At 46.4% G+C, this 26058-nt stretch overlaps 1 protein-coding gene across 1 annotated transcript in view; it reads left to right on the top strand.

Annotated features, from left to right (window-relative positions):
* Nucleotides 1-25833, top strand: part of samd14 (sterile alpha motif domain containing 14) — a 185060-nt gene extending 159227 nt beyond the window's left edge. The window contains exons 7-9 of the mRNA XM_078223904.1: nucleotides 12350-12460; nucleotides 19385-19546; nucleotides 25449-25833. Coding sequence (XP_078080030.1) covers nucleotides 12350-12460; nucleotides 19385-19546; nucleotides 25449-25610 — 435 coding nt within the window. The 3' untranslated portion in view covers nucleotides 25611-25833. The remainder of the gene's footprint in view (nucleotides 1-12349; nucleotides 12461-19384; nucleotides 19547-25448) is intronic.
* The last annotated feature ends 225 nt before the right edge of the window (nucleotides 25834-26058 follow it).

The following is a 26058-nucleotide window of genomic DNA, read 5'->3' as shown; positions in this document are numbered from 1 at the left end:
GTCACTCACATTGCTGTGGATCTGGAGTCACATGTCGGTCAGACCAGTGAGGATGGCAGATTTCCTTCCCTAAAAAACATTAGTGAACCAGATGGGTTTTTACAACAATTAACAATGGTTTCATGGTCATCATTCGACTTTTAATTCCAGATTTTTAAATTTTCACCATCTGCAATGGTGGGATTTGAACCTGAGTCACGGAGCATTACCCTGGGTTGCTGAATTACTAGTCCAGTGAAATTACCACTATGCCACTGCCTCCACAGAATTTTCATAACCTAGGCAGAGATGAGGGTGTGGTACTGAGGAAAAGCTGCTTTGTCAACTTGTGCTATCTTTGCTGTGATGTGTACAATTGAGAAAGTGATTAATTGGTTGAACAAAGAAAAGTACAGCTCAGGAACAGGCCCTTCAGCCCTCTATGATGCCCTTACTAAATTTAAAAAAGAAACCTTTGGTCCGTATCCCTCTATTCCCTCCCTATTCATGTACCCATCCAGATGCCTCTTAAATGTTGCTAATGTGCCTGCTTCCACCACCTCCTCTGGCAGCGCATCCTAGGCATGCTCTGCGCGAAAAGCTTCCCCTGCACTTAAATTTTCCCCCTCTCATCTTGAACCTGTGCCCCCTCATAATTGACGCTTCCACCCTGGGGAAAAAGCCTCTGACTATCCACCCTGTCTATGCCTCTCATAATTTTGTAGACCAATATCAGGTCTCCCCTCAGCCTCCGTCTTTCCTGTGAAAACAATCCTACTTTATTCAACCTCTCCTCTTAGCCAATGCCCTCGAGACCAGGCAACATCCTGGTGAACCTTCTTTGCATTCTCTCCAAAAATCAGAAGTGCTCTCCAAAGCACTTGGGATGAGAAAAATGTAATGTCATATAAATGCAAGTGCATTCTTTCTACATTGGCACGATGTTTAGGGTGAGAATATCCTCTCAGCAAAATATTCCACCACAGAGCAAAAGCTGTCAGCAGTCAAATTGCTGGCGAGAGGCTGCTTAAGTGGGAAGAAATTCAAGAAGGAAGAGGTTAAGTATCTAGCAGCACTTAAAACCGGACCGCTGGCTCCAGTGCCTGCACACATACATTATGGAGGGAGGCACGCACAACGCTTCTGACATTGACAAGAGATTGATGATCAAGCAGCAACTATTTGTTTCTAGTTTAACAAACACAATTATAGTTGGGGGAACACGTTCCTCTCTTCTCTCCCCCTTGTCAAGGAGTTTGCTGCAACGCTTGGAAGCAAATGGGGGCAGCTGAGGAATAACAAACATTTCATGGAGAATTTGCAGGGGAATAGAAAATTAACATGGCCCAATGAAATTAAACCACCACGCTGCAATAACTTGCAGGTAAAGCTGCGAGCAATTCTTACGGCTGCACAATGACTTTCATGGGCAGTCCAGAATAAATTAACATAATTTCATTAAAAATGAAAGGAACTTATATAAACACTACCCTACTTAGCCCTCAGTATAATTGTTTAAGTGCCGCACGTCCGTTTGAAGAATTATAAGCAGAAGAACTACTGTTGGCAAATGTTTAACACGTTCATATGATAGTCTTCTGTTTGCTATTTTAGACGAGGTACTTAAAATAAATGGGTTATTCGTTGCTTTCGACAGCAAAGGATTATACAAACACATTAAGCATTTATCCGTTCACATTGTCAACACTAATTTCCAGACTGCTATATTCAAGGATTGCATATCAATTATCCTTTATTTGAATTATTTAGTATTTCCTTCTGTTCATTCTTTGCTGGTTGTTCCTTGTTCAGATACTTTTGTCTTGAAAGATGGTGAAAAAGATACAAAAGTCTGAGATCACATACCAACCAACTCAAGAACAGCTTCTTTCCTGCTGCGATCAGACTTTTGAGTGGGCCTACCTCCATGCAATGCAGAAGGAGGCCATTCAACCCATCGAGTCTGCACCAACCACAATCCCAATCAGGCCCCATACCCGTAACCCCACATATTTACCCTGCTAATCCCCCTGACACTGGGGTCAATTTACCATAGTCCATTAACCTAACCAGCACATCTTTGGACTGTGGGAGGAAACCAGAGCACCCGGAGGAAACCCACGCAGACATGGGGAGAACGTGCAAACTCCACACAGACAGTCACCCGAGGCCGGATTTGAACCCAGGTCCCCGGCTATTAAGTTGACCTTTCTCTACACCCTAGCTATGACTGTAACACTACATTCTGCACCCCCTCCATTCCTTTTCTATGTACGGTATGCTTTATCTGTGTGGTACGCAGGAAACAATGCTTTTCACTGTCTACTAATATATGTGACAATAAGAAACCAAATCAAATCAAGAAAAGGAAATATTCCACGAAGGATTTTATACAGACCGTTCCATATTGTTTTGTGACGACTCCTGCATGAACGAAATTAGACACCTGAACCATGAAATGTGATGGCTCTGTGCCCATTTTACAGGTGTAAACCGGGTACCTAAGGATGCAATATGGTGCTCATTCTGTAATGCAGATTTAAGTTTGCCATATAGATTCAGGCTAATCATTATGCATCCAGAGCATGTGTCTGAGCATGCCTTTGGCCAATTAAACTGGAGTTGCTCAGCTTCTCAGCAAAGACAAGCAATCTTTAAAGGGATTGTTGTCGGCTACATGCTGAAAGATGCGTTTCCCTATGGTAGAGCCAAGAGGACTGGGAATATTTCTACCAACTCCCTGTTAAAATATGGCCCGTTGCCCTCTTCCACTTGTCCCTTTCCCACCCTACTAGCATTTCCTAACTGAGAGTGGAACTCTGCCACCCAGGAACCAGACAGCAGCCTCTGGGGCTGTGAATTGTGCTTTGTATTTGGCCATTATTATCCCACTGAAGCCAGTGGACCAATTTACCTGTGACCGTCCTCATTAGCATGTAACACTGCACCCAGATGATGCCCCAATTCAGAAACAGTTTTATTTCCAGATCATGACTTTTAAATATTATTTGTTTGATTATTGTCACGTGTATTAGGGTACAGTGAAAAGTATTGTTTCTTGCATGCTGTACAGACAAAACATACCATTCATAGAGTACATAGGGGAGAAGGAAAGAAGAGGGTGCAGAATACAGTGTTGCAGTCACAGATAGGGTGTAAAGAAAGATCAGCTTAGTATATGATAGGGTCATTCAAAAGTCTGATGGCAGCAGGGAAGAAGCTGTTCTTGAGTCAGTTGGTACGTGACCTCCGACTTTTATATCTTTTTCCCGATAGAAGGTGGCAGAGAGTATGTCCAGGGTGCATGGGGTCCTTGATTATGCTGGTTGCTTTTCCAAGGCAGCAGGAAGTGTAGACAGAGTCAATAGGTGGGAGGCTGCTTTGCATGATGGGCTGGGCTACGTTCACAACCCTTTGTAGTTTCTTGCAGTCTTGGTCAAACCAGGAGCCATACCAAGCTGTGATACATCAGAAAGGTGGCTTTCTATGGTGCATCTGTAGAAATTACTGAGAGTTGTATTAGACATGATGAATTTCCTTAGCCTCCTGAGAAACTATTGGTGTTGGTGGGCCTTCTTAATTATAGCATCAGCGTGGAGGGACCAGGACAGGTTGCTGGTGATCTGAACACCTAGAAACCTGAAACTCCCGACCATTTCCACTTCACTTCGTTGATGTAGACGGGCATGTCCTCCCCTACGTTCCCTGAAGTCGATGACTATCTCCTTCGTTTTATTGATATTGAGGGAAAGATTATTGTTGTCACACCATTTCACCAGATTCTCTCTTTCCTGTACTCTGTCTTATCATCACCACTACGGTGGTGTGATCAGCGAACCTGAAAATGGAGTTGGAGCAGAATTTGGCCACATAGCCATAAGTGTATAAGGGGTATAATAAAGGGCTGAGGACACAGCCTTGCTGATGCAAATTACCCTTTGCTTCAGAATCTTAAAGAGGTGCCTATCTTTGGTGGGCTTAGTGACAGCAAATTATCATTCTCATCGACTCCCAAATACGTTCATCCAGCTCTTTTACGGCAGTTCACCCCTAATCCACTTGAGGTTTGGGAGCTCTTAGCATTTATAAGAAACTTTAATAGCTTCCGAAGGAGTGTGAATAATCTCAAACAGCGGAGCAAAAGCACTGTAATTGGAATTAGATGCTGGTGCCTGCCGGGGTTTCGCTCACAGCTATTTCATGTCAGGCTAATAACATTGGGCTGGAAGAATCCATTAAAGTGGATGTAACTAAATGTAGAGAAAACAATTTCAGTTCTTCCCCTGAATGTAGTAATGTGTGGCTCTAGATTCAGACTATGGAAGTAATTTGGGCAGCAATGTGCAATAGAACACTGAGATAACAGCACCTAATGATCTGATTCTCTGCTTTTATCAGTTGGGAAATGCAGTCAGATGCAAGTTGAAATTATTCACATTAAGCATGCCAGTTGGTTAATACAAATGATGTGGTGGCAAAAGCCAGCGATAGTGACTGAGAAAACATGATTTCACTGGGATTCAGTTGCTGATTTGTAATGAAGGAAATACATTTTTTAAAAATGTCTGACCTTTGAATTCTCTCTCTCATTCAAGGGCGCGTTTGTTGAAAGTGAAGGAACTAAGAGAGCCATTGAAATGTCTGGGTAATCATTGAAAATAAATCTAGGCCGGAATTCTCCGGCCATTCACACCGATGGAATTCTCCAGTCCCACTGGCAGCGCAGCCCCGCCTGCGAGTTTCCTTGGGCGTGGGGTGATGTCGATGGGGATTTCCATTGACAGCGGCAGGACCAAAGAATCCCGTCGCTAGCAAACAACACGCCACCTCCCGCCGGCAGGAAACACTCAGCTGGGAGTCCAGAGAATCACGCCACTGATTTCCAGAGTTTTGAAATGAGAGTATATAATCGAGATAGAACCCCCCCCTGATAAACAAGTGTGGCCTGTCACAGAGAGAGAAAGAGCTTGTGAGGCAGGCCATTAAAAATGTCACAGGCATTGCGACATATCATCAAGCAGCTTAACATGCTGGAAATGGCAAGTCATGGTTCATATTTCTGAGAGATCTATTCACCGCACCACTCAAACTGAGCAACCTTCACCTTACAGCTCTGGAATTTAACCAGTTGAAGTTTCCTCTACGCTACAACTTGCAGCCACCACCATGCCCCCACAATGGTGTGCGTGTCCCTATGTCCAGACTCTGACTTTCTGGAAAAGGTTTGAATGGATAATGGTGTTATGAAACAGAGTTTGATTCCCCCTCAGAGAGCAAACACCCAAAGAGGAGTCCCTCACCTCATAATCTGTAAAAAGTGTGTGAGAAGTGGTGCGACCTGCTCTTCAGCAACTCCTAGTGGTTAAATACAAAATAAATCCCTGACACTCTCTCTAAAATCAACACATAACAATTTATCTAACTAACAGTGAACAAGTTAACTAAACTATTAACAAACTGTATAAAACAAGATTCTAATGGCATACGGTTCCAATAAATACAATTCCCACTCACTAACAAAAAATAGAATTTAGTCACTCTATAAATTGCAACCAGGTTTGTGTCTTCCGGGATATTCTGGGCCTTTTCTTCTGTCTGGAGCTTCTTTCTTCGCAACAGCGGAGATCTCCTGGAAGCTCAGCAGCCATCTTCTTGTAAGCTACCTGAACTGCAGATAATGCACATGAAGAAACAAAAGCTAAAGGGTGGGATTTTCCGGCCCTTTTGGCTGGCAGAATCTTCCAGTCCCGTCGAAAGGTGACTCCTTCCCTCCATCCGGTGGGTTCCTGGCAACGGGACAGGTGAGCCATGCAAAACACTGTAGACATTGACAGGACCAGAGGATCCTCCATGTGGCCAATGAATGATGAGCCACCTCTGTCGCCAGTAAGCATGCCACAGGGGGGCTGGAAAATCTCACCCAAAGATTTTTCATGCACCATTTCTTTATTTCTTCATTAACTATGTGCGGATCTTTACAGTAGGGAGTATAAATATTTCTTTTTTAAAACCTTTACCCATTATAAGATCATATATATTTTGAAAGATAGGGGGTGTTCTCCGGCCTCCCAGCCGTGTGTTCACTGGTGGTAGGATTCTCTGGCCCCGCCGCTGTCAATGGGATCTCTCATTGTCATCCCCCACACCGCTGCAAAACCTGGGGGAGAGGGTGCATTGCCAGTGGGATTGGAGAATCCCACTGGCGCGAATGGCTGAAGAAGTCCCCCCATAGCTATGATGGGCAGGGTCTCCCAGTTGTTCACACTAGCGGGATTTTCTGCACTGAATGAAGATTTGGCTGAGTGCCAAATTCTCTGTCCTTGCTGGCAGCAGGGCGTGAACATCTAATATTTACTTGTAAAATGTTACACTTTTATTGATTTCTTTGCCCCTCACCATCTTTTCTCCTCCATGTCAATGATTTGTTCTGACTACATGTACAATTTGAAAAAAATGTAGCACGTCAGCTAGTCAGTTTATTGTGTACTGTGCTATCTTCTGAACTTATCCGATATTTGCCATGATGTGGAGATGCCAGCGTTGGATAGGGGTGGGCACAGTAAGACGTCTCACAACACTCATCTGAGGAAGGGGCAGCGCTCTGAAAGCTCATGATTCCAAATAAACCTGTTGGATTTTAACCTGGTGTTGTGAGACTTCTTACTGGTATTTGCAACAGTTTTTTGGTCCTAGTTTCATTAATTTATGGAAGGTGATCCTAGATATATAGGCTTATTGAGACAACATAAACCAGCAAAGCTAGATTGCCTGATGACAGCCAGTGGTGGAACACTGTAGATGATTTCATTTCTCTGAGATTGGAACAACCTCTACCCAAGACATCAACTGAGGTGAAAAGTAGGCACAGACATGACACCTCCATGGTTGAATTGCCTGCTGACAATCCCTTTCAAGTCTCCCAAGTAGTCCCAAGTCTCTGCGACTCGATCCTGGACTTCCTAACCCACAGACCACAATCAGTAAGGATAGGTAATGACACCTCCTCCATGATTATCCTCAATTCCAGTGTCCCACAAGGCTGTGTCCTCAGCCCTTTACTATATTCCTTATACACCTACGGCTATGTGGCCAAATTCCCCTCAACTCGATTTTCAAGTTTGCTGATGACACCACCACAATGGGTAGGATCTCAAACAATGACAAGACGGAGTACAGGAAAGAGATGGAGAATCTGGTGAACTGGTGCAATGATAATCTCTCCCTCAATGTCAGTAAAACGAAGGAGATAGTCATCAACTTCAGGAAGCATAGCGGAGGACTTACAGGTTTAAGGTGCTGTGGGGTAGGTACAGGGGAGATGTTAGGGGGAAGTTTTTCACAGAGTGGAATCGGCTGCCGTCAGTGGTGGTGGAGGCAAACTCAATAGGGTCTTTTAAGAGACTCCTGGATGAGTACATGGGACTTAATAGGGTGGAGGGTTATAGGTAGGCCTAAAAGGTAGGGATATGTTCGGCACAACTTGTGGGGCCGAAGGGCCTGTTTTGTACTGTAGTTTTTCGATGTTCTATGTTTCTAGGACGTGCCCATGTCTACGTCAATGGGGATGAAGTGAAAATGGGCTAGGGCTTCAGGTTTGAGGGTAAATCCACATCTGGTATGTGGCAGTCTTTTAAGGAACGGTTGTTAGGGCTACAGGACAAGCATGTGCCTGTAAAAAAGAAGGATAGGAAGGGTAGGATTAGGGAACCGTGGATAACCAGGGAAATTGAGGGACTGGTCAAAAGGAAAAGAGAGGCGTATGTTAGGTCCAATCAGCTAAAAACGGAGGGAGCTCTGCAGGAGTACAATGAAAGTAGGAAAATACTCAAACGGGGAATTAGAAGAGCAAAAAGGGGTCACGAAATGTTCTTGGCAGACAGGATTAAGGAGAATCCCAAGGCATTTTATTCATACGTTAGGAACAAAAGGGTTGTTAGGGAAAAAATCGGACCTCTCAGGGACAAAAGTGGGGACTTATGCTTGGAGCCCAAAGAGGTAGGGGAGATCCTAAATGAATACTTTGCGTCGGTATTCACAAAGGAGAGGGATGTGTTGACTGGGAGTGTCTCGGAGGGGAGTGTTGAACCGTTGGAGAAAATCTCCATTACAAAGGAGGAAGTGTTAGGTTTGTTAGAGAATATAAAGACTGACAAATCCCCAGGGCCTGATGGAATCTATCCAAGGCTGCTCAGGGAGACGAGAGGTGAAATCGTTGGGCCTCTGACGCAAATCTTTGTCTCGTCACTGGACACAGGTGAGGTCCCAGAGGATTGGAGGATAGCCAATGTGGTCCCGTTATTTAAGAAGGGTAGGAAGGATAACCCGGGTAATTATAGGCCGGTGAGCTTGACGTCCGTGGTGGGGAAGTTGTTGGAGAAGATTCTTAAAGATAGGATGTATGCGCATTTAGAAAGGAATAAACTCATTAACGATAGTCAACATGGTTTTGTGAGAGGGAGGTCATGCCTCACTAACCTGGTGGAGTTTTTTGAAGAAGTGACCAAAATGGTTGACGAAGGAAGGGCCGTGGATGTTGTCTATATGGACTTTAGTAAAGCGTTTGACAAAGTCCCTCATGGTAGGCTAGTGAAAAAGGTTGGATCCCATGGGATAAAGGGGGAGGTGGCTAGATGGGTGGAGAACTGGCTTGGTCATAGAAGACAGAGGGTGGTAGTGGAAGGGTCTTTTTCCGGCTGGAGGCCTGTGACTAGTGGTGTACCGCAGGGCTCTGTATTGGGACCTCTGCTGTTTGTGATTTATATAAATGATCTGGAAGAAGGAGTAACTGGGGTGATCAGTAAGTTTGCGGACGACACAAAACTGGCAGGACTTGCAGATAGTGAGGAACATTGTCAGAGGCTACAGAAGGATATAGATAGGCTGGAAATTTGGGCAAGGAAATGGCAGATGGAGTTCAATCCTGATAAATGCGAAGTGATGCATTTTGGTGGGAATAATGTAAGGAGGAGCTACACGATAAATGGAAGAACCATAAAGGGTGTAGAGACGCAGAGGGACCTGGGTGTGCAAGTCCACAGATCTTTGAAGGGGATGTCACAGGTGGAGAAGGTGGTGAAGAAGGCATATGGCATGCTTGCCTTTATAGGACGGGGCATAGAGTATAAAAGTTGGGGTCTGATGTTGCAGATGTATAGAACGTTGGTTCGGCCGCATTTGGAATACTGCGTCCAGTTCTGGTCGCCACACTACCAGAAGGACGTGGAGGCTTTGGAGAGAGTACAGAGGAGGTTTACCAGGATGTTGCCTGGTATGGAGGGGCTTGGTTATGAGGAGAGATTGGGGAAACTGGGGTTGTTCTCCTTGGAAAGACAGAGGATGAGGGGAGACTTAATAGAGGTGTATAAAATTATGAAAGGCATAGATAGGGTGAACGGTGGGAAGCTTTTCCCCGGGTCGGTGGTGACGTTCACGAGGGGTCATAGGTTCAAGGTGAAGGGGGGGAGGTTTAACACAGATATCAGAAGGACATATTTCACACAGAGGGTCGTGGGGGCCTGGAATGTGTTGCCGGGCAAGGTGGTGGAGGCGGACACACTGGGAACGTTTAAGACTTATCTAGACAGCTATATGAACGGAGTGGGAATGGAGGGATACAAAAGAGTGGTCTAGTTTGGACCAGGGAGCGGCGCGGGCTAATTGTTCCTTGTTTCTCGTGGAAGTGGAAATGACTAGGGTTGGGAAGCATTTTCCGATCAGGGCCATTGTGATCTCCTGGACTCGTTTCGATCGCCTCAGGGGGTCGGAGAGGAATTTCCCAGATTTTTTTTTCTCCATATTGGCCCTGGGGTTTTTCACTCTGGGTTTTCGCCTCTCCCTGGAGATCACATGGTCTGGAATGGGGGGGTGGGGGTGAGTTAATAGGTTGTAATGAACAAAGCATCGTAGCTGTGGGGGACAGCTCGGTGGATAGGATATTGGTATGTAGATAGGCTGGAAAATTGGGCGGGAATCCTGGATTCAGGATTCAATCCTGGACCGGGGAGCGGCGCGGGCTTGGAGGGCCGAAGGGCCTGTTCCTGTGCTGTATTGTTCTTTGTTCTTTGTTTCTAGGTGTCCAGATCAATAACAAACTGTCCTAGTCCCTCCACGCTGACGCTATAGTTAAGAAAGCCCACCAACGCCTCTACTTTCTCAGGAAGCTAAGGAAATGCAGCATGTCCGCTACAACTCTCACCAATTTTTCAGATGTACTATGATAAGCATCCTTTCCAGATGAATCACAGTTTGGTATGGCTCCTGCTCAGACCAAGAACACAAAAAAACTAGAAAGGGTTGTGAACATAGCCCAGTCCATCACACAAACTAGCCTCCCATCCATTGACTCTGCCTACAATCCCGCTGCCTCGGAAAAGCAGCCAGCATAATCAAGGATCCCACGCACCCTGGGGCATACTCTCTTGCACCTTCTCCTTGTCAGGAAAAAGATACAAAAGTCTGAGAACACTCCAGAACAGCTTCTTCCCTGCTGCCATCAGTCATTTGAACGGACCTACCATATATTAAGCTGATCTTTCTCTACACCCTACCTGTGGCTGTAACACTACATTCTGCATCCTCTCCTTTCCTTCTCCCCTATATATTCTATGGATGGTATGTTTTGTCTGTATAGTGCACAAGAAACAATACTTTTCACTGCATCCCAATACATGCGGCAATAATAAATCAAATTAAATCAAAATAAATAATACTTGGTTCGATACCAAAGGATATGTGGTTTCTGTGATTTTTCTCCTTCAGCAGAAGCCAATGTTTTCCGCGTGTGTGGACTGGGGGGAATCTTAGAGGTTTTCAAAGAAAAAGTGAAGGGAGCATTAATGGGAGAGAAAGTCAACACGAAGGTGGAATAAACAGAAAATCAATGTTCATTTTAAAATACACAGATGTTCCTTTAATTGAACATTTACCTTAGGCACCACTATGACATAAACGAGTTTCATTCTTGTTCAACTGTGACCAAGTGATCAGTGCCATGTTAGGTGTGTTGTAATGTACTCTGTTGTGTTAGTCTAGGAGAGGCTATGATTATGTGGTAATGCCACTGGACAAGTAATCCAGAGGATTAGGAAAATGCCTTGGGGACAAGGTTTCAAATCTCAACACGGCAACTGTGGAATTTAATTTCAATCTAAACATCTGGATTTAAAAACTAGTCTCAGTATTAGTGCCCATGAAATATTGTCAATTGCCAGAAAAACCCATCTGGTTCACTCGTGTCCTATAGGGATGGAAATCTACCGGCCTTTCCTGGTCTGGCCTACATGTGACTCCAGATCCGCATCAATGTAGTTAACTCTTAACTGCCCGCTGAAATGGTCCAGCAAACTACTCAGTCGTGTCAACCCCTATAAGGAATGAACTCTCTAACAGCACTTTGGATGTACCTGCACCACATAGATGGCAGTGATTCATGAAGATGGCTGAGCACTACTTTCTCATGGGTATTTACAGATGGGTAATAAATACTGGCCTGGCCAGTGACCTCCACAACCTATGAATAATGCATTTTGAAGAAAGCTGTATCAGGAAAGCTTAGTGGGTAGAAATTTATCCTGTACACAGCCAGTGATACTGCATTGTCCAGCCAGCGTACACAATAATTAATTCCATTGACTGCCATAGAAATTAATATTGGGCAAGATGTTTTTTTAAATTCTTTCACAGGATGTGGGTATCGCTGGCTAGGCCAGCATTTATTGACCATCCCTAATTACTCTTGAGAAGGTGATGGTGAACCACCTTCCCGAACCAATGCAATCCATGTGGAGTAGGTGGAGGCAAAGTGCCGTGGGGTGGGGAATTTCTAGGATTTTGACCCAGCAACAGGGAAGGAACTACGATATATTTCCAAGTCAAGATTGTGAGTGGCTTGGAGGGGAACTTGCAAGGGATGGTATTCCCATTCATTATGTACCATAGGCAATCGACGTGATAGCACCCAAGATGAATTTCTAACCCCTCCTGTTTATGGCACAGTGGTTAGCACTGCTGCCTCACAGCGCCATGGATCCGGGTTCAATTCTGGCCTCGTGGAGTTTGCACATTCTCCCTGTGTCTGCGTGGGTTTCTTCCAGGCGCTCCGGTTTCCTCCCACAGTCCAAAGATGTGCGGGTAAGGTTAATTGGCCGTGCTAAATTGCCGCTTAGGGGGATTAGCAGGGTAAATATGTGAGCTTACGGGAATAGGGCCTGGGTGGAATGTGGTTGGTGCAGACTCGATGGGCCAAATGGCCTCCTTCTGCACTGTCGAGACTCTATGATTTGTTTTCAAAATAAATAGATTAGGATTCGAAACTTCACTGCAATCTTATCCACAAATGAAATATCATTCAAATCCATCTCTATTCACACAGGAATCCACACTGAGTGACGACTCCAGCCCAAGAAGTGGAAGCCCTAGAATTTTGAGTAGTTCAGCTGCTGAATCACGAGCGACACCTCCTTTGTCTCTGTCCTCTGATGAAGTAAGTGTTTTAATTTTGATGACTGGTGTTTTGTACTTTACTTTCACGCTTCTTATTCTCAATTGTTGGTTCTCTCTTCTCGTCTACTTGTGGGTTACGGTTCCTTGAACATCCTTCAATTCTGCGTTCGCAAGAGCCACTGTACCCAGCATGAAAGCTCACCAGCCTCTAAAAAGCCCAGTCAATCAGTGCTTTAGTCGGTGCAGGTCTCCGAAGTGTGCCTGCCGACCGTAATATGACACGACGAAGCTATGGTGTTGGTATACCAGCCCAACGTTTTCTCGAACCTGGACAGTGTTCGGAGTCCTTTCACAGATAGAATCCCCACAGTGCAGAAGGAGGCCATTCGGCCCATCTAGTCTGCACCCACCACAATCCCACCCCAGGCTCTATCCCCACAACCCCACATATTTACCCCACTAATCCCTCTAACCTACATATCCTGGGACACTAAGGGGCAATTTAGCATGGCCAATCAACCTAACCCGCATATCTTTGGACTGTGGGAGGAAACCGGAAGAGGAAACCCACGCAGACACGGGGAGAATGTGCAAACTCCACACAGACAGTGACCCGAGGACGGAATTGAACCCAGGTCCCTGGAGCTGTGAGACAGCAGTGCTAACCACTGTGCTACCGTGCGCCTATTAAAGCCTCAATTGACTGGGATTTTTAGAGGAAGTGCACTTTTATGTATGGTGCACGGGCAGTCAGCCAGACAACCTTCACATTGGTTAGCCATGATCAAAATGAATGGCGGAGCAGGCTCAAAGGGCCGAATGGCCTACTCCTGCTTCTACTTTCTATGTTTCTATGCTTTTGGACAATTCTCGATCCAGGGTGGGATGAAAGGCCCAAAGATATTTGAATGTTGAGGAGGTAGAAGTATTGCTGTCAGCTTTTTGTTGTTGGACATAGTTTGGGGCATTTTTCACGTGTAAATATCCATTAACAATATTGTAGCTCCCTAAGGCATCACCACAGCAGTTGTCAGTCTTCAGGGAGCTTGTGTGAAACCATCCACCTGCATTGCGCCCTCATTTGTCTCAGCACCACCCTCTTCACTCCCCCACCACCCCTCCTCCTCCTCTCCCTCCTCCCCTCCCCGCGCTCCCATGCCTCCTTCAGCGCATTTCACACTGGCCGCCAGTTAATTGTCCGGCCAACGGGAAACCACTGTTAGGAGACTACAGAGGGCCGGAGTGAATTTTACGTCCGCTTCCAGTCCCGCCAATCGCGCTCGCCCAATGAGGTAAAATTCAGGCCCTAAATTATTATTTATTTTTGTCCTTTTTAAACAAATCTTTTCTTTACGATGCCACAGATATCTGCTGCAGTTTTGTGTAAAGTGAAAGTCTGAAGGATGCACTGACTAATGGAGCTGGAGTATATTTTTACTCTGCGTTGTTATGGTGATGATAGCACAGAGAGTGGTGAGCTTTCTGCTGACACTAAAGCAATAGAGTCTGTTCCCATCCAATCAATTTTACCCTCCTCTCCTAATGGTAATGTTTATGCTTAACTACCATTAGACAGGCTGTTCTGAAATGGTCTTTCTGTCTTGGACACTAGGCGTGGTACTTGGTTTTTAAACAGGCTGCAGTCTACAACAGCGCTGGGCCTGGGGGTCACATGCGGCCCATCTCCGTTCTGAGTACAGCCCACGAGACATTGAGTTGACCAGTGCAGGATTGCCACGTTCTGCTGATTTCTGTCCACATAAGCTTTCTCCTACTGAAGTGATTCACACGTAAAGCAAGGGCAAGTGAAGTGAGGTGCGTGCTGATTGCTCACAACACTGACTGTGAGAGCCTGCACTCCCTTTGTGTCCAAAGTATAAAAATGTCTTCTGTTGTTACCATTTGAAGTTGATGATGGTTCTATTTATATATAAATGATTCAGTATTTTCTATAACTAGTGAGGAAATATTTGGTGAGTGTTAAATGTATTTAATCTTATTCCTGGGGTCATGGTTAGTGGACAAGCCTGATTTCAATCTTGCAGCAGGATGAAGGAGGGCCACTCACTAGCCTAGGCTGCCCATCACTGCTGTACAAGTTTAACACATCTTTATTAGTGTTTCGTCGAAACAAGTTCCAGAGTAGGTATGTTGCTCTTAGGCATGGTGTTCCAACCTCTCTCTCTCCCTGAAAGAGAGTCTCACACATGACTGACTGATGTCAATAGTACACAATCATCTACATCATATAATAGCATATCCCATCTGTGTACCCTTTTCTATGGCACAGGCAATGGCCAACTGGCCATTCTTCATATGGGATCCCATCATTGGGAAGGAGAGTATTACTGCAGAGTTAAATTCTGTCCTCACCACTCACACATCAAAAGTTGCTAACAGGAGAGGAATTGCCACTGGAATATTGCTCGGGAATGGGCTTCCTGGCTAACTTCTCTGTTCCTTAGTCTGGACACATGAAAGCCAACTTTGACTTTTGACTTGATTTGATTTATTATTGTCAATGTATTAGTATTCGGTGAATAATATTGTCTCTTGCGTGCTATACAGACAAAGCATACCGTTCATAGAGAAGGAAAGGAGAGAGTGCAGAATCTAGTGTTACAGTCATAGCCAGGGTGTAGAGAAAGATCAACTTAATGCAAGATAGGTCCATTCAAGAGTCTGATGGCAGCAGGTAAGAAGCTGTTTTTGAGTCGGTTGGCACATGACCTCAGACTTTTGTATCTTATTCCCGAAGGAAGAAGGTGGAAAAGAGAATATCCGGGGTGCGTGGGATCCTTAATTATGCTGGCTGCTTTGTCGAGGCAGCGGGAAGTGCAGACAGAGTCAATGGATGGGAGGCTGGTTTGCGTGATGGATTGGACTACATTCACAATGTTTTGTAGTTCCTTGCGGTCTTGGTCAGAGTAGGAACCATACCAAGCTGTGATACAGCCAGAAAGAATACTTTCTATGGCGCATCTGTAAAAGTTGGTGAGAGTCGTAGCTGACATGCCAAATTTCCTTAGTCTTTTGAGAAAGTAGAGACGTTGGTGGGCTTTCTTAACTATAGTGTTGGTATGCGGGGACCAGGACAGGTTGTTGGTGATCTGGACACCTAAAAACTTGAAGCTCTCAACACTTTCCACTTTGTCCCCATTGACGTAGACAGGGTCATGTTCTCCTCTACGCTTCCTGACGTCGATGACAATCTCCTTCATTTTGTTGACATTGAGGGAGAGATTATTGTCGCTGCAGCAGTTCACCAGATTCTCCATCTCATTCCTGTACTCTGTCTCGTCATTGTTTGAGATCTGACCCACTACAGTGGTGTCATCAGCAAACTATATATAGATATGTGTGTCTATTTTGCATCAGATTAACAGCATGATTTTCTATACTTTAATGTAATGGGACAGCACGTGGCATTACAGTACCCCTTCTCAGTCCCACCTTCAATTCCTGCTATGTTTAGTCTCCAATCCAGGCAGCAAATATCAGCTGTTTTTGCCGCAGTAGCAAGCCTCAGAATTCAGGTGGTGAATCACCTCAGCCTTCACTCCTTCTGACTGGTTCTACAGCAATGCTTTCAATTAACAAGCCATTTCTTGTCCCTCCAAAGGAGCATGCTGCCTGATACAATGGAGCAGAGATTTTCTTTTTCAAACTGGGGAGAGAGAAAAAAGCAAAACTACGGTCCCTATTTTGCCATTTTGATTCTAAGTGCTGAATCTGGGCGCAATTCAGATCTGACTTGGAAATCTGTTCTCAGGCGCCCCCATACGCACTTAGTCTGAAAAAAAAAATCGCGAGTCTGAATCGCGCTGTAGGCGGGGCTTATCACGCCCAAAACGCTGCTGCTCCGATCAGAGCCTTCAACTGCACATGCGCAGTAAAATAAAATTAGAAAAACGCTCCCCTGACACATTGTTCCCGGGCCACAAAAAGCGGATAAAGCGGCCCAGGAGGGCTGGCCCCCACAGACATTGCCCCATCCCCACAACATAACTATCCCCCTTATCCACCCACCCCCCGCTACCCAGACCGATTTTGACCCCCTGCCCCCATTCTTCCACCGATCGCCCACAGAGTGGCAGCGGACACCCCCTACTCCTGTCCCCCGTGCCCCCACCCACGAGAGAACCATCAGGCCCTCCCTCCTCCCACCCCACGACCAGAGAATGATCTGGCCTCCCTCCTCCCGCCCCCCCCCCAACCAGAGAACCATCTGGCCCTCCCTCCCTCCCCCCGCCAACCAGAGAACCGTCGGGCCTCTCTCCTACCCCCTCCCTCCCCCCACCAGAGAGCGATCTGCCCGCTCCTACCCCCCCCCCCCCACCGATCTGAGTCAGAGAGCCGCTGGAAGCTCTGAACTTACCTCCTCAGAAGCTGGAGCGCCCGAAACAGACCTTCGCCGAGCATGTCTGGTTTGCGCCGAATCTGGATGGGTGAACGCAATGGTAAAGGGGGGAAATCCGGTAAGATGGGCGTCCAGCTCATTAAGTCACTTTAAATGCATGCAAATGCATCAATATTAAATGCTGTGAACTCGTGCCGCTTTGCATTTTGAATGGGATGAACGATATTTCAGACACTTGTGAGACAGGTTGTTGGTCCTCACTCATTGGAATGCAGCTCAGAGAGAAAGTGATTATCCCAAGATCTTGACCAAGGTCGTGAAAGGCACCGCAGAGGATTGAATTTATTATTGACTCAAATTTGACATTTTTTAATTGACAGTTTGTTTGTAGTTTGGAGATGTTACACCTTGTTTTTGGAGAATGCACTTCCACACTAGGTACATCACTTATTGGCCTGTACAAAACTAGTTGGTTAAAGTGCAAAGGAGATCGTGAGTTCAAATCTCAGGGGTGCCTTGGTCATTTGTGGGCAGCCCGGTGGCACAATGGTTAGCACTGCTAACCTCACAGTACCAGGGACCTGGGTTCGATTCCCGGCTTGGGTCACTGCCTATGCGGAGTCTGCATGTTCATAGAAATCATAGAAACCCTACAGTGCAGAAAGAGGCCATTTGGCCCATCGAGTCTGCACCGACCACAATCCCACCCAGGCCCTAACCCCATATCCCTACATATTTAACCGCTAATCCCTCTAACCTATGCATTTCAGGACATTAAGTGACAATTTTAGCACAGCCAATCAACCTAACCCGCACATCTTTGGACTGTGGGAGGAAACCGGAGCACCCGGAGGAAACCCACGCAGACACGAGGAGAATGTGCAAACTCCGCACAGACAGTGACCCAAGCCGGGAATCGAACCCAGGTCCCTGGAGCTGTGAAGCAGCAGTGTTAACCACTGTGCTACCGCGCAGACCCACACAGACACGTTCTCCCCGTGTCTGCGCGGTTTTCCTCTGGGTGCTCCGGTTTCCCCTCTCGGTCTGAAAGACGTGCTGGTTAGGTGCATTGGCCGTGCTAAATTCTCAGAGACAGAATGGGCAAGTCAGGGACAGAGACAGTGTGCGAGCCAGGAACAGAGAAATGGCAACCCAGAGATATAGCGAGCGGGTGAGCCAGAGACAAGAGAGTGCGGGCGAGCCAGAGGCAGTGTACCCGAAGGCGCCAGAGTGTAGCGACTCGGGGATTTTTCAGAGTAACCTCATTGCAGTGTTAATGTAAATGTGACACTAATAAATAAACTTTAAACAAAACAGGTCAAAGGCCATATGTGTAGTGGGGATCCAAATGCCAGAGGTGAAGTCATCCTAGACTCAATCTTCTCTCCATCTAATTATTGCAAATCTCGCAGCAATTTCATGTTGCTGCGTTAAGAATATTTTGTTCTCATTTCTTTAATTCGTCGAGCTTGTTAATACATAATTTGACCAAATATTGCTGAGATTATATTACATATGAGAGGAAAAAAGGGTTTTAAACCATAGTGTCATTCTTCAATTTTATTACCCAAAGGATGATGAGTATTGCTGCCATATGTTTTGAGTCACGTTAATTACCATCATTCAAAATAAAATCTTAGCACCGCAGGTCACTTCAGCCCAATGATAAATCTTTAAATTGCAGACTGTCCTATCATGTTCCATTATGTGGCATCACATATTTCCATGAGATTGTGTAAAAAGACATATTGAGGGAATTTTCCTGTCCCACCTGCCATAGGAATCATATTGGGCAGGGGTGTGGACCATGGAAAGGTCCGTTACCTTGGGCGGGATTTTCCAGTTTTGGGGCAAGTGAGGCTGAAAAATCCCTCCCATTACATAAGTATTTCAAAATTGATTCTATTTTACAATGTACATTTGAATTATAGAATCCCTAAAGTGCAGAAGGAGGCCATTTGGCCCATCGAGTCTGCACCGACCACAATCCCACCCAGGCCCTATTCCCGTAACTCCACAATTTTTTACCTTGCTAATCCCCCTGACACTAGGGTCAATCAACCTAACCTACACATCTTTGGAGTGTGGGAGGAAACCGGAGCACCTGGAGGAAACCACGCAGACATGGGGAGACGGTGCAGACTCCACACAGACAGTGACCTGAGGCTGGAATTGAACACGGGTCCCTGGTGCTGTGAGGCAGCAGTACTAACCACTGAGCCACCATGCTGTCCCTATTTGCCTTATAAACAGAGCTGTAATTACAAACAAAATTAGATATTTTTGACATATACTTGTGTAGTTCATTTTTATGTGCCCATAGTCCAAAGATGTGCGGATTAGGTTGATTGGCTATGCTAAATTGTCACTTAGTGTCAGGGAGACCAGCAGGATAAATATGTGGGCTACGGGGATAGGGGCTAGGTGGGATTGTGATCGGTGCAGACTCGATGGGTGGAATGGCCTCCTTCTGCACTGTAAGGATTCTGTGATTCTATGATTCAATGCTTGAGTAATATAGTTGTAAAGTTTCTTTATCCTCAACAGATATCTTCACCAGATTGCGATATCTAGTAATTGTGTGCCATTTGTTTGATATTCCAGTTTCTTGATGAAGGACAGCCCTGTTGCCTTGTTTCAACCTGGACAACCCAGCAAGTCTGCCAGTGGCTAACTGGGTTGCACATGGACCACTACGTATCAGAATTCACTGCTGGCAATGTTGATGGAGAACAATTATTGCACTTGGATGGAAGTAAGCTGAAGGTAAGTTTGGGGAAGTAAAGATGAAAGTGGGGTGCTTTTACAGCAAGGATGATTTGCAATGTTGTATTGATCTGCATGAGGTTTTCTGCTCAGTTCTCCACATTGCGTGGTCTTCCGCTTTCCTCTTCAGTTGTTCATGGGGGCCTTCCATTTTCATCTTCACTGACTGAGCAAGATGACTAGGAGAAATAATACATGAGGTGGTTTCCCATTGGCTACCTCAGGTATGCTGAAAGTAAACACAAGTCCTCTTCCCAAAAGATCCTCCACCTGTAAGCAACCAAGGGCAGCACGGTGGCCCAGTGGTTCGCGCTGCTGCCTCACAGCGCCAGGGACCCGGGTTCAATTCCAGCCTCTCGTGTCTGTCTGTATGCAGTTTGCATTTTCTCCCTGTGTCTACTTGGGTTTCCTCTGGATGCTCCACTTTCCTCCCACATTCCAAAGATGTGCAAGTTAGATTGATTGGCCATGCTAAATTGCCCCTTAGTGTCAGAGGGATTAACAGGGTGAATACGTGGGGTTACAAGGATAGAGCCTGGGTGGGACTGTTGTTGGTGCAGGCTTGATGGGCCAAATGGCCTCTTTCTGCACTATAGGGATTCTGTGGAATTTCCCTCAGGTTCTAACTCTCCTGTCATCATGATCAAAAATTCCCTGGTTCTACTATTTAACATGGCTCATAACTCTAAGCATGGGACCCTTGGGCCTGGGGCAACTTGCAAAAGGGCAGTGACGACCACCCTAACGTCTTAAATGACCCCATTATGCTATTTATAATGACAATGCATACAATTGCCAGTTAACTTTTGTTTTGAAGATTTATGTGACACCACTGAGCAGGTGATAATTACACAGGCAGGAATATTACAATTTAAAAGAGATGACCTTTTTGTGATAGTTTTTTCTTTCATACATGTGGGATATTAGACACAACACCTAAACCGTTCAACATTGTGGAGAAATAAGAACAAAGAAAATTATAGCACAGGAACAGGCCCTTCGGCCCTCCAAGCCTGCACCGACCATGCTGCCCGACTTAACTAAAACCCCCTACCCTTCCGGAGACCATATCCCTCTATTCCCATCCTATTCATGTATTTGTCAAGACACCCCTTAAAACTCACTATTGTATCTGCTTCCACTACCTGCCCCGGCAACGAGAACCAGGCACCCACCAGCTTCTGTGTAAAAAACCTGCCTCGTACATCTCTTTAAATCTTGCCCCTGGCACCTTAAACCTACGCCCCTGCGTAATTGACTCTTGCACCCTGGGAAAAAGCTTCTGACTATCCACTCTGTCCATGCCTCTCATAATCTTGTATGCTTCTATTAAGTCGCCCCCTCAACCTGCGTCGTTTCAGTGAGAACAAACCAAGTTTCTCCAACCTCTCCTCATAACTAATGCCCTCCATACCAGGCAACATCCTGGTAAATTTTTTCTGTACCCTCTTCAAAGCCTCCACATCCTTCTGGTAGTGTGGTGACCAGAATTAAACATTTGAATACTTGAGACAGTCAGTGTGAGAAATTACAGAGAGAATAGTCACAGTACTTTAGAGCAGTGGTTAGCACTGCTGCCTCACAATGCCAGGGACACGGGTTCAATTCTGGCCTCAGGTGACTGTGCGGAGTCTGCACATTCTCCCCATGTCTGCATGGGTTTCCTCTGGGTGCTCCGGTTTCCTCCCACAGCCCAAAGATGTGTAGGTTAGGTGGATTGGCCATGCTAAGTTGTCCCTTAGTGTCCAAAAATGTGTAAGATAGGGGGATTAGCGGGGTAAATGTGTGGGGTTATGGGGAGGGTGTGGTGGTGAGCCTGGGTGAGATGCTCCGTCGGAGGGTCAGTGCAGACTTGATGGGATGAATGACTTCCTTCTGCACTGTAGGGATTCTATATAGAATGAGAGCATCTATTTTTTCTAATCATAGTTGAATCAATGTTACATCAACCCCAGTGGATGTCTTCACAGTGGAGCACAAACAAAATCTCATGTCTTTCTTTACCTGTTGAGAATTGCATTACCTTTGGGCTCAGTACAATGTATGATCAGTTTCTCAATCAACTCAAGGAGAATAGTTGACATTAAGGAAGCTTCAAAGTTGGAACAAAATCCCCTTGAGTGGTGAGAACACAGCTCACTTATCATAAAACCATCTCTGCACTGAGATACTGCAATCTAATTGTATACATAATCCAAAGCAAACTGCTTTCTTCTTCTTTCAACAAAAGCAATACCTGTAAAATTCCAGGGCCCAGAGGGACAATTGGTGATGGAGGGGAACGTGGCAATTCTGTGGGGAATCCTGATAGCCTGTCCTTCTCTCTGCTTTATAATGCCTTTGGAATCGTCACTATCTGAGCAAAATAAATGGCAATGAAAATATTGAATCATAGAATCCCTACAGTGGAGAAGGAGGCTATTCGGGCCATTGAGTCTGCACCAACTCTCCGACAGAACATCTGACCCAACCCAATCCCCATACCACCACATATCTATCCTGCTAATTCCCCTGTCAGATACATCTTGGGATGCTCATGGACAATTTAGCATGGCCAATCAACTTAACCTTCACATCTTTGGACTGTGGGAGGAAACTGGAGCACCTGGAGGAAACCCACGCAGACACGTGGAGAAAGTGCAAACTCTACACAGACAGTAACCCGAGGCTGGAATTGAACCAGAGGCCTTGGCCTTGCCACCCCGATGATTGACAAACAAAATTTAAAACACCTTGGCCGCGATTCTCCCATTGCGATCTGCAACTTTTCTGTCGGGTCGCGGTGGGAGACGCGCATCTCTGGCCTTCCCGGCGCATGCCCATCTCCCAGAGCCGGCAAACATTCGCCGGTCAGACCACGCTTGAAATCGGCGGGAAGGCAGCTAAGTCATTTAAATCTTTTTAAAATATGTTTTAAATATGTATATGAGTTAATTATCAGGACCTTTCAGGTCATGGGCATCCTGGCAGTGCCAGCCTGTGCCCCCGGCACTGCCCAAGGGGCAAAGTGCCCATGCCAGGGGGCACCCTGGCACTGCCCGCCGGGCATCAGGCAGTGCCAAGGGGCGGGGCCTATTGTGGGCAGGGCCTAGGGGTGATTGGTGGGGATGGGGGTTCCTGCTGCCACTCTGCATTGGGATCGGTCTGGGATGGAGGGAGGGCAGCAATTGGGGCGGGCAGGGAGGGGGGGCCTGCCGGGGCGGGCTGCCTCTGGGGGGTGTCTGACCCCAGGGGGGGGTTGGGGGGGGGCGGGGGGAGTCTGCCGGAGTGAGGGGGTGAGGGATCGCCATTGCTGGGGCATAGGCCTGGACGTCGGGGCGCTCTGGGATGGTGGGGCGGGGGGGTGGTGTCAGGGCTGGGCTGTGAATTGCTGAGGGGGCCATGATAGGGCCGTGAGGGGGGCTGGAGGGGCAGCACTGCGGGGGTCCCGGGCTGGCCAGCGATTGAGCTGGCCAGCAAATGGGAGGTTGACAGTTTGGGGCCACTGCGCACGCGCAGAGTTCCAGAACTGTCAAACTCCGGCGTGAATAGGCCCCGCCCCCCTTGGGTTTTTAATGAGATTCCCGACTGGAACCTCTTCAGTGCACAGAGTGCGGAGATTCAGGTGAGAAGCTGAACTGACAGAACAGTCGGGATTTAGAACAGTTCTCCCACCAATTCAGCACTTTTGGGAGAATCGCGGCCCTTCTCTCTGACCCAGAATCCTTCCTCCCCACTGAGCACTAAGTGAGTGCACAAAAGTTTAGCACTCAAGGTCATCATGACCAATCCATTTCCCTGGCGTTAATGCCATACGCAGGGTGCGCTTCCCCCAGTACCTCCGCTCTGCAAAGGAACGGATGGGAGGGCAAGCTATCAGGATTTCTGACAAATTTCTGCTCTGCTCCCCTTCGTCACCATTACAACTGAGGAAGATCTTGTGGTACATCTTGAGGATCATTGATTAGAAGGGTCATATGAACATGGATAAAAGTTTGGCCTTGTGGTTAATGGTGGAGGAGGGTAAATATCTGGAGCTCTGCAAATTTCCACCAATGCTCCCTGCAAACTCTGCCCCCTCACCAGGGTTGTCCACTTAGACTAATCAGCCCCACTGTCTTCAACCCTGTTTACTGTACCGCAAAAGGACACACAAGCCAAGATCGATCCCTAGTTTAAAGGGGAGGAGCTACAAGAGAAGATTACTTCAGTACAGAAAGAAAGGACTAAGGGCACATCTTAGAATCATAGAATCCTTGCAGTGCACAAGGAGGCCATTGGGTCTGCACCGACTCTCCCACAGAACATCCCGCCCAAGCCCTTTCCCATAACCCCCACCATATTTACCCCACTAATTCCCCTAGCCTAGGCATCTAAGGGACAATTTAGCATAGTCAATCAACCTAACCTGCACATCTTTGGAGTGTGGGAGGAAACCGGAGCACCCGGAGGAAACCCACACAGACATGGGGAGAACGTGCAAACCCCACGCAGACAGTCACCCAAGGCTGGAATTGAAGCCTGGTCCCGGGTCCCTAGCACTGTGAGGCAGCAGTGCTAACCACCATGCCACCCTTATTGAAGTAGAAAATATTACCTGAAGTAAACATAGGCTGTTGCTTGAGGTTCAGCAAAGAGAGGAAGGCCAGTGACCATAGACATAATACACTGAAGGATACATTCAAAACAGCTATTGATCATATAGAGAGTGATGCATATTTAGAATATTACATTACAGGACCAGCAAATTTAAAAAACTGTAGCCTATCTGGCTTGTCCACTGGAGAAATTCTGTCATTCAGCACATTGGAGGTTTTGTGGCGCAGTGGGTAGAATCATAGAATCCCTACAGTGCAGAAGGAGACCATTTGGCCCATCGAGTCTGCACTGACCACAGTCCCACCCAGGTCCTATCCGCATAACCCCACGCATTTACCCCAACTAGTTCCCCCTGACACTAAGGGGCAATTTAGGATGGCCAATCAACCTAACCCGCGCATCTTTGGACAGTGGGAGGAAACCGGAGCACCTGGAGGAAACCCACGCAGACACGGGGAGAACATGCAAACCCCACACAGATAGTGACCCAAGCCAGGAATCGAACCCAGGTCCCTGGTGCTTTGAGGCAGCAGTGCTAACCACTGTGCCACCATGCTGCCCAAGAATCCTTGCCTCTGAGCCAGAAGCTCCGGGTTTGAATCCCATCCTCGGACTTGATGGCCAAGAAAGGTACATTCATAATGTGACCAAACAGGTTTGAGTGTGTCAACCTGTAAATCCTTCCAAACATGTCAATGGCTGGCGGTAAGAGTGGGAGAGACTCCTGGTCAGCCACTCTTGATGTGGAGTGGCGCCCCTCAAGCTATGAGCTCCTGGCGACAGACTGGTGACCTATTCCAGGAATTACTAGCTACGCAAACAGCCTAAAGTCTGCCTTAGTGCATCACAAGGTGCAGGAAGAGAATTGGAATCATTCAGCGCACCAGGGCAGGATTTCCTGGTTGCACGTGACACCAAGACTGGAAATTCCCACCCAAGGTCAACGGACCTTTAAATGGTCTGCCAAATTTTCTGTCCTGTCCGCTGCAATTCCCACAATGCGTGGGACCGGAAAATTTACCCCTAGGGCGGAATTTTACCATCCCGCCCGCCACAGGAATTGGAGCAGGCGAGTGGCGGACCATGGACCATTGACCTCGGGCGGGATTTTCCAGTCTCGGATCGAGCGAGGCCGGAAAATCCCGACCCTAGAGTTTTAAAGTGCAGTTTGATGCTATGACGGGAAGAGTTAAATCAATGGACGGATTTACTGAATCTCCTTCCTTTTATCCCTGGGGCTTTCAAGAATTGTAATATTTTATAACAAAAATCACACGCCAGCAGCCCACTTTGAGGATTAATTTGGGTTTTTTTTACTGCACAGGCTTTGGGAGTCGTCAACTCACAGGATCGAGCCACCATCAAAAAGAAAATTAAAGACATGAATGCAGCAGTTGAGAAAGAAAAGAAAGCCTTGGAGAAACTGGAAAAACAGAAGGAGAAACAGAAGAGAAAGGAACAGGAGCAGTCGCAGAAGAAGAGTTAAGCTGGGAAGAATGACCAGACGTCAACTCATCTACACATTTGTCTCCAGTTCTTCAGAGATATTTAAACGTGAGCAAAAGAAGAAGTGCAAGGAGTCAGTGGATCAAACTGGACATTGTATCTCAGTTCTGCTTGTGGGATTTGTGAAGTACAGTTTAACTTCACACTTGGACAGTTCAGGTCTGTAACGGCAACCTCTAGTATTAAAAAAGAAGTAATATTTCACAATGCAGGCAGACTTTTCCTTCATCAGTGGATTACCACCGAAATCCATGCTGCGTTTACTAACAACTGAATCCATCCTGGGTCAGACACAGAGGATGTCAGGATAATCTATATTTAAAAAAAAATACCTATCCTCTGAGAATAAAATGTTCCTGAATTCTTAAGTCACTTACAGGAGTGATTCCGAGTGCATTTGTACCTCTGTTCACTTTAACAATATCAAA

This window comes from Mustelus asterias, chromosome 11 (assembly GCF_964213995.1).
Source record: "Mustelus asterias chromosome 11, sMusAst1.hap1.1, whole genome shotgun sequence".
Classification (NCBI taxonomy): domain Eukaryota; kingdom Metazoa; phylum Chordata; class Chondrichthyes; order Carcharhiniformes; family Triakidae; genus Mustelus; species Mustelus asterias.
This window is presented reverse-complemented; position numbering and strand designations above follow the sequence as displayed.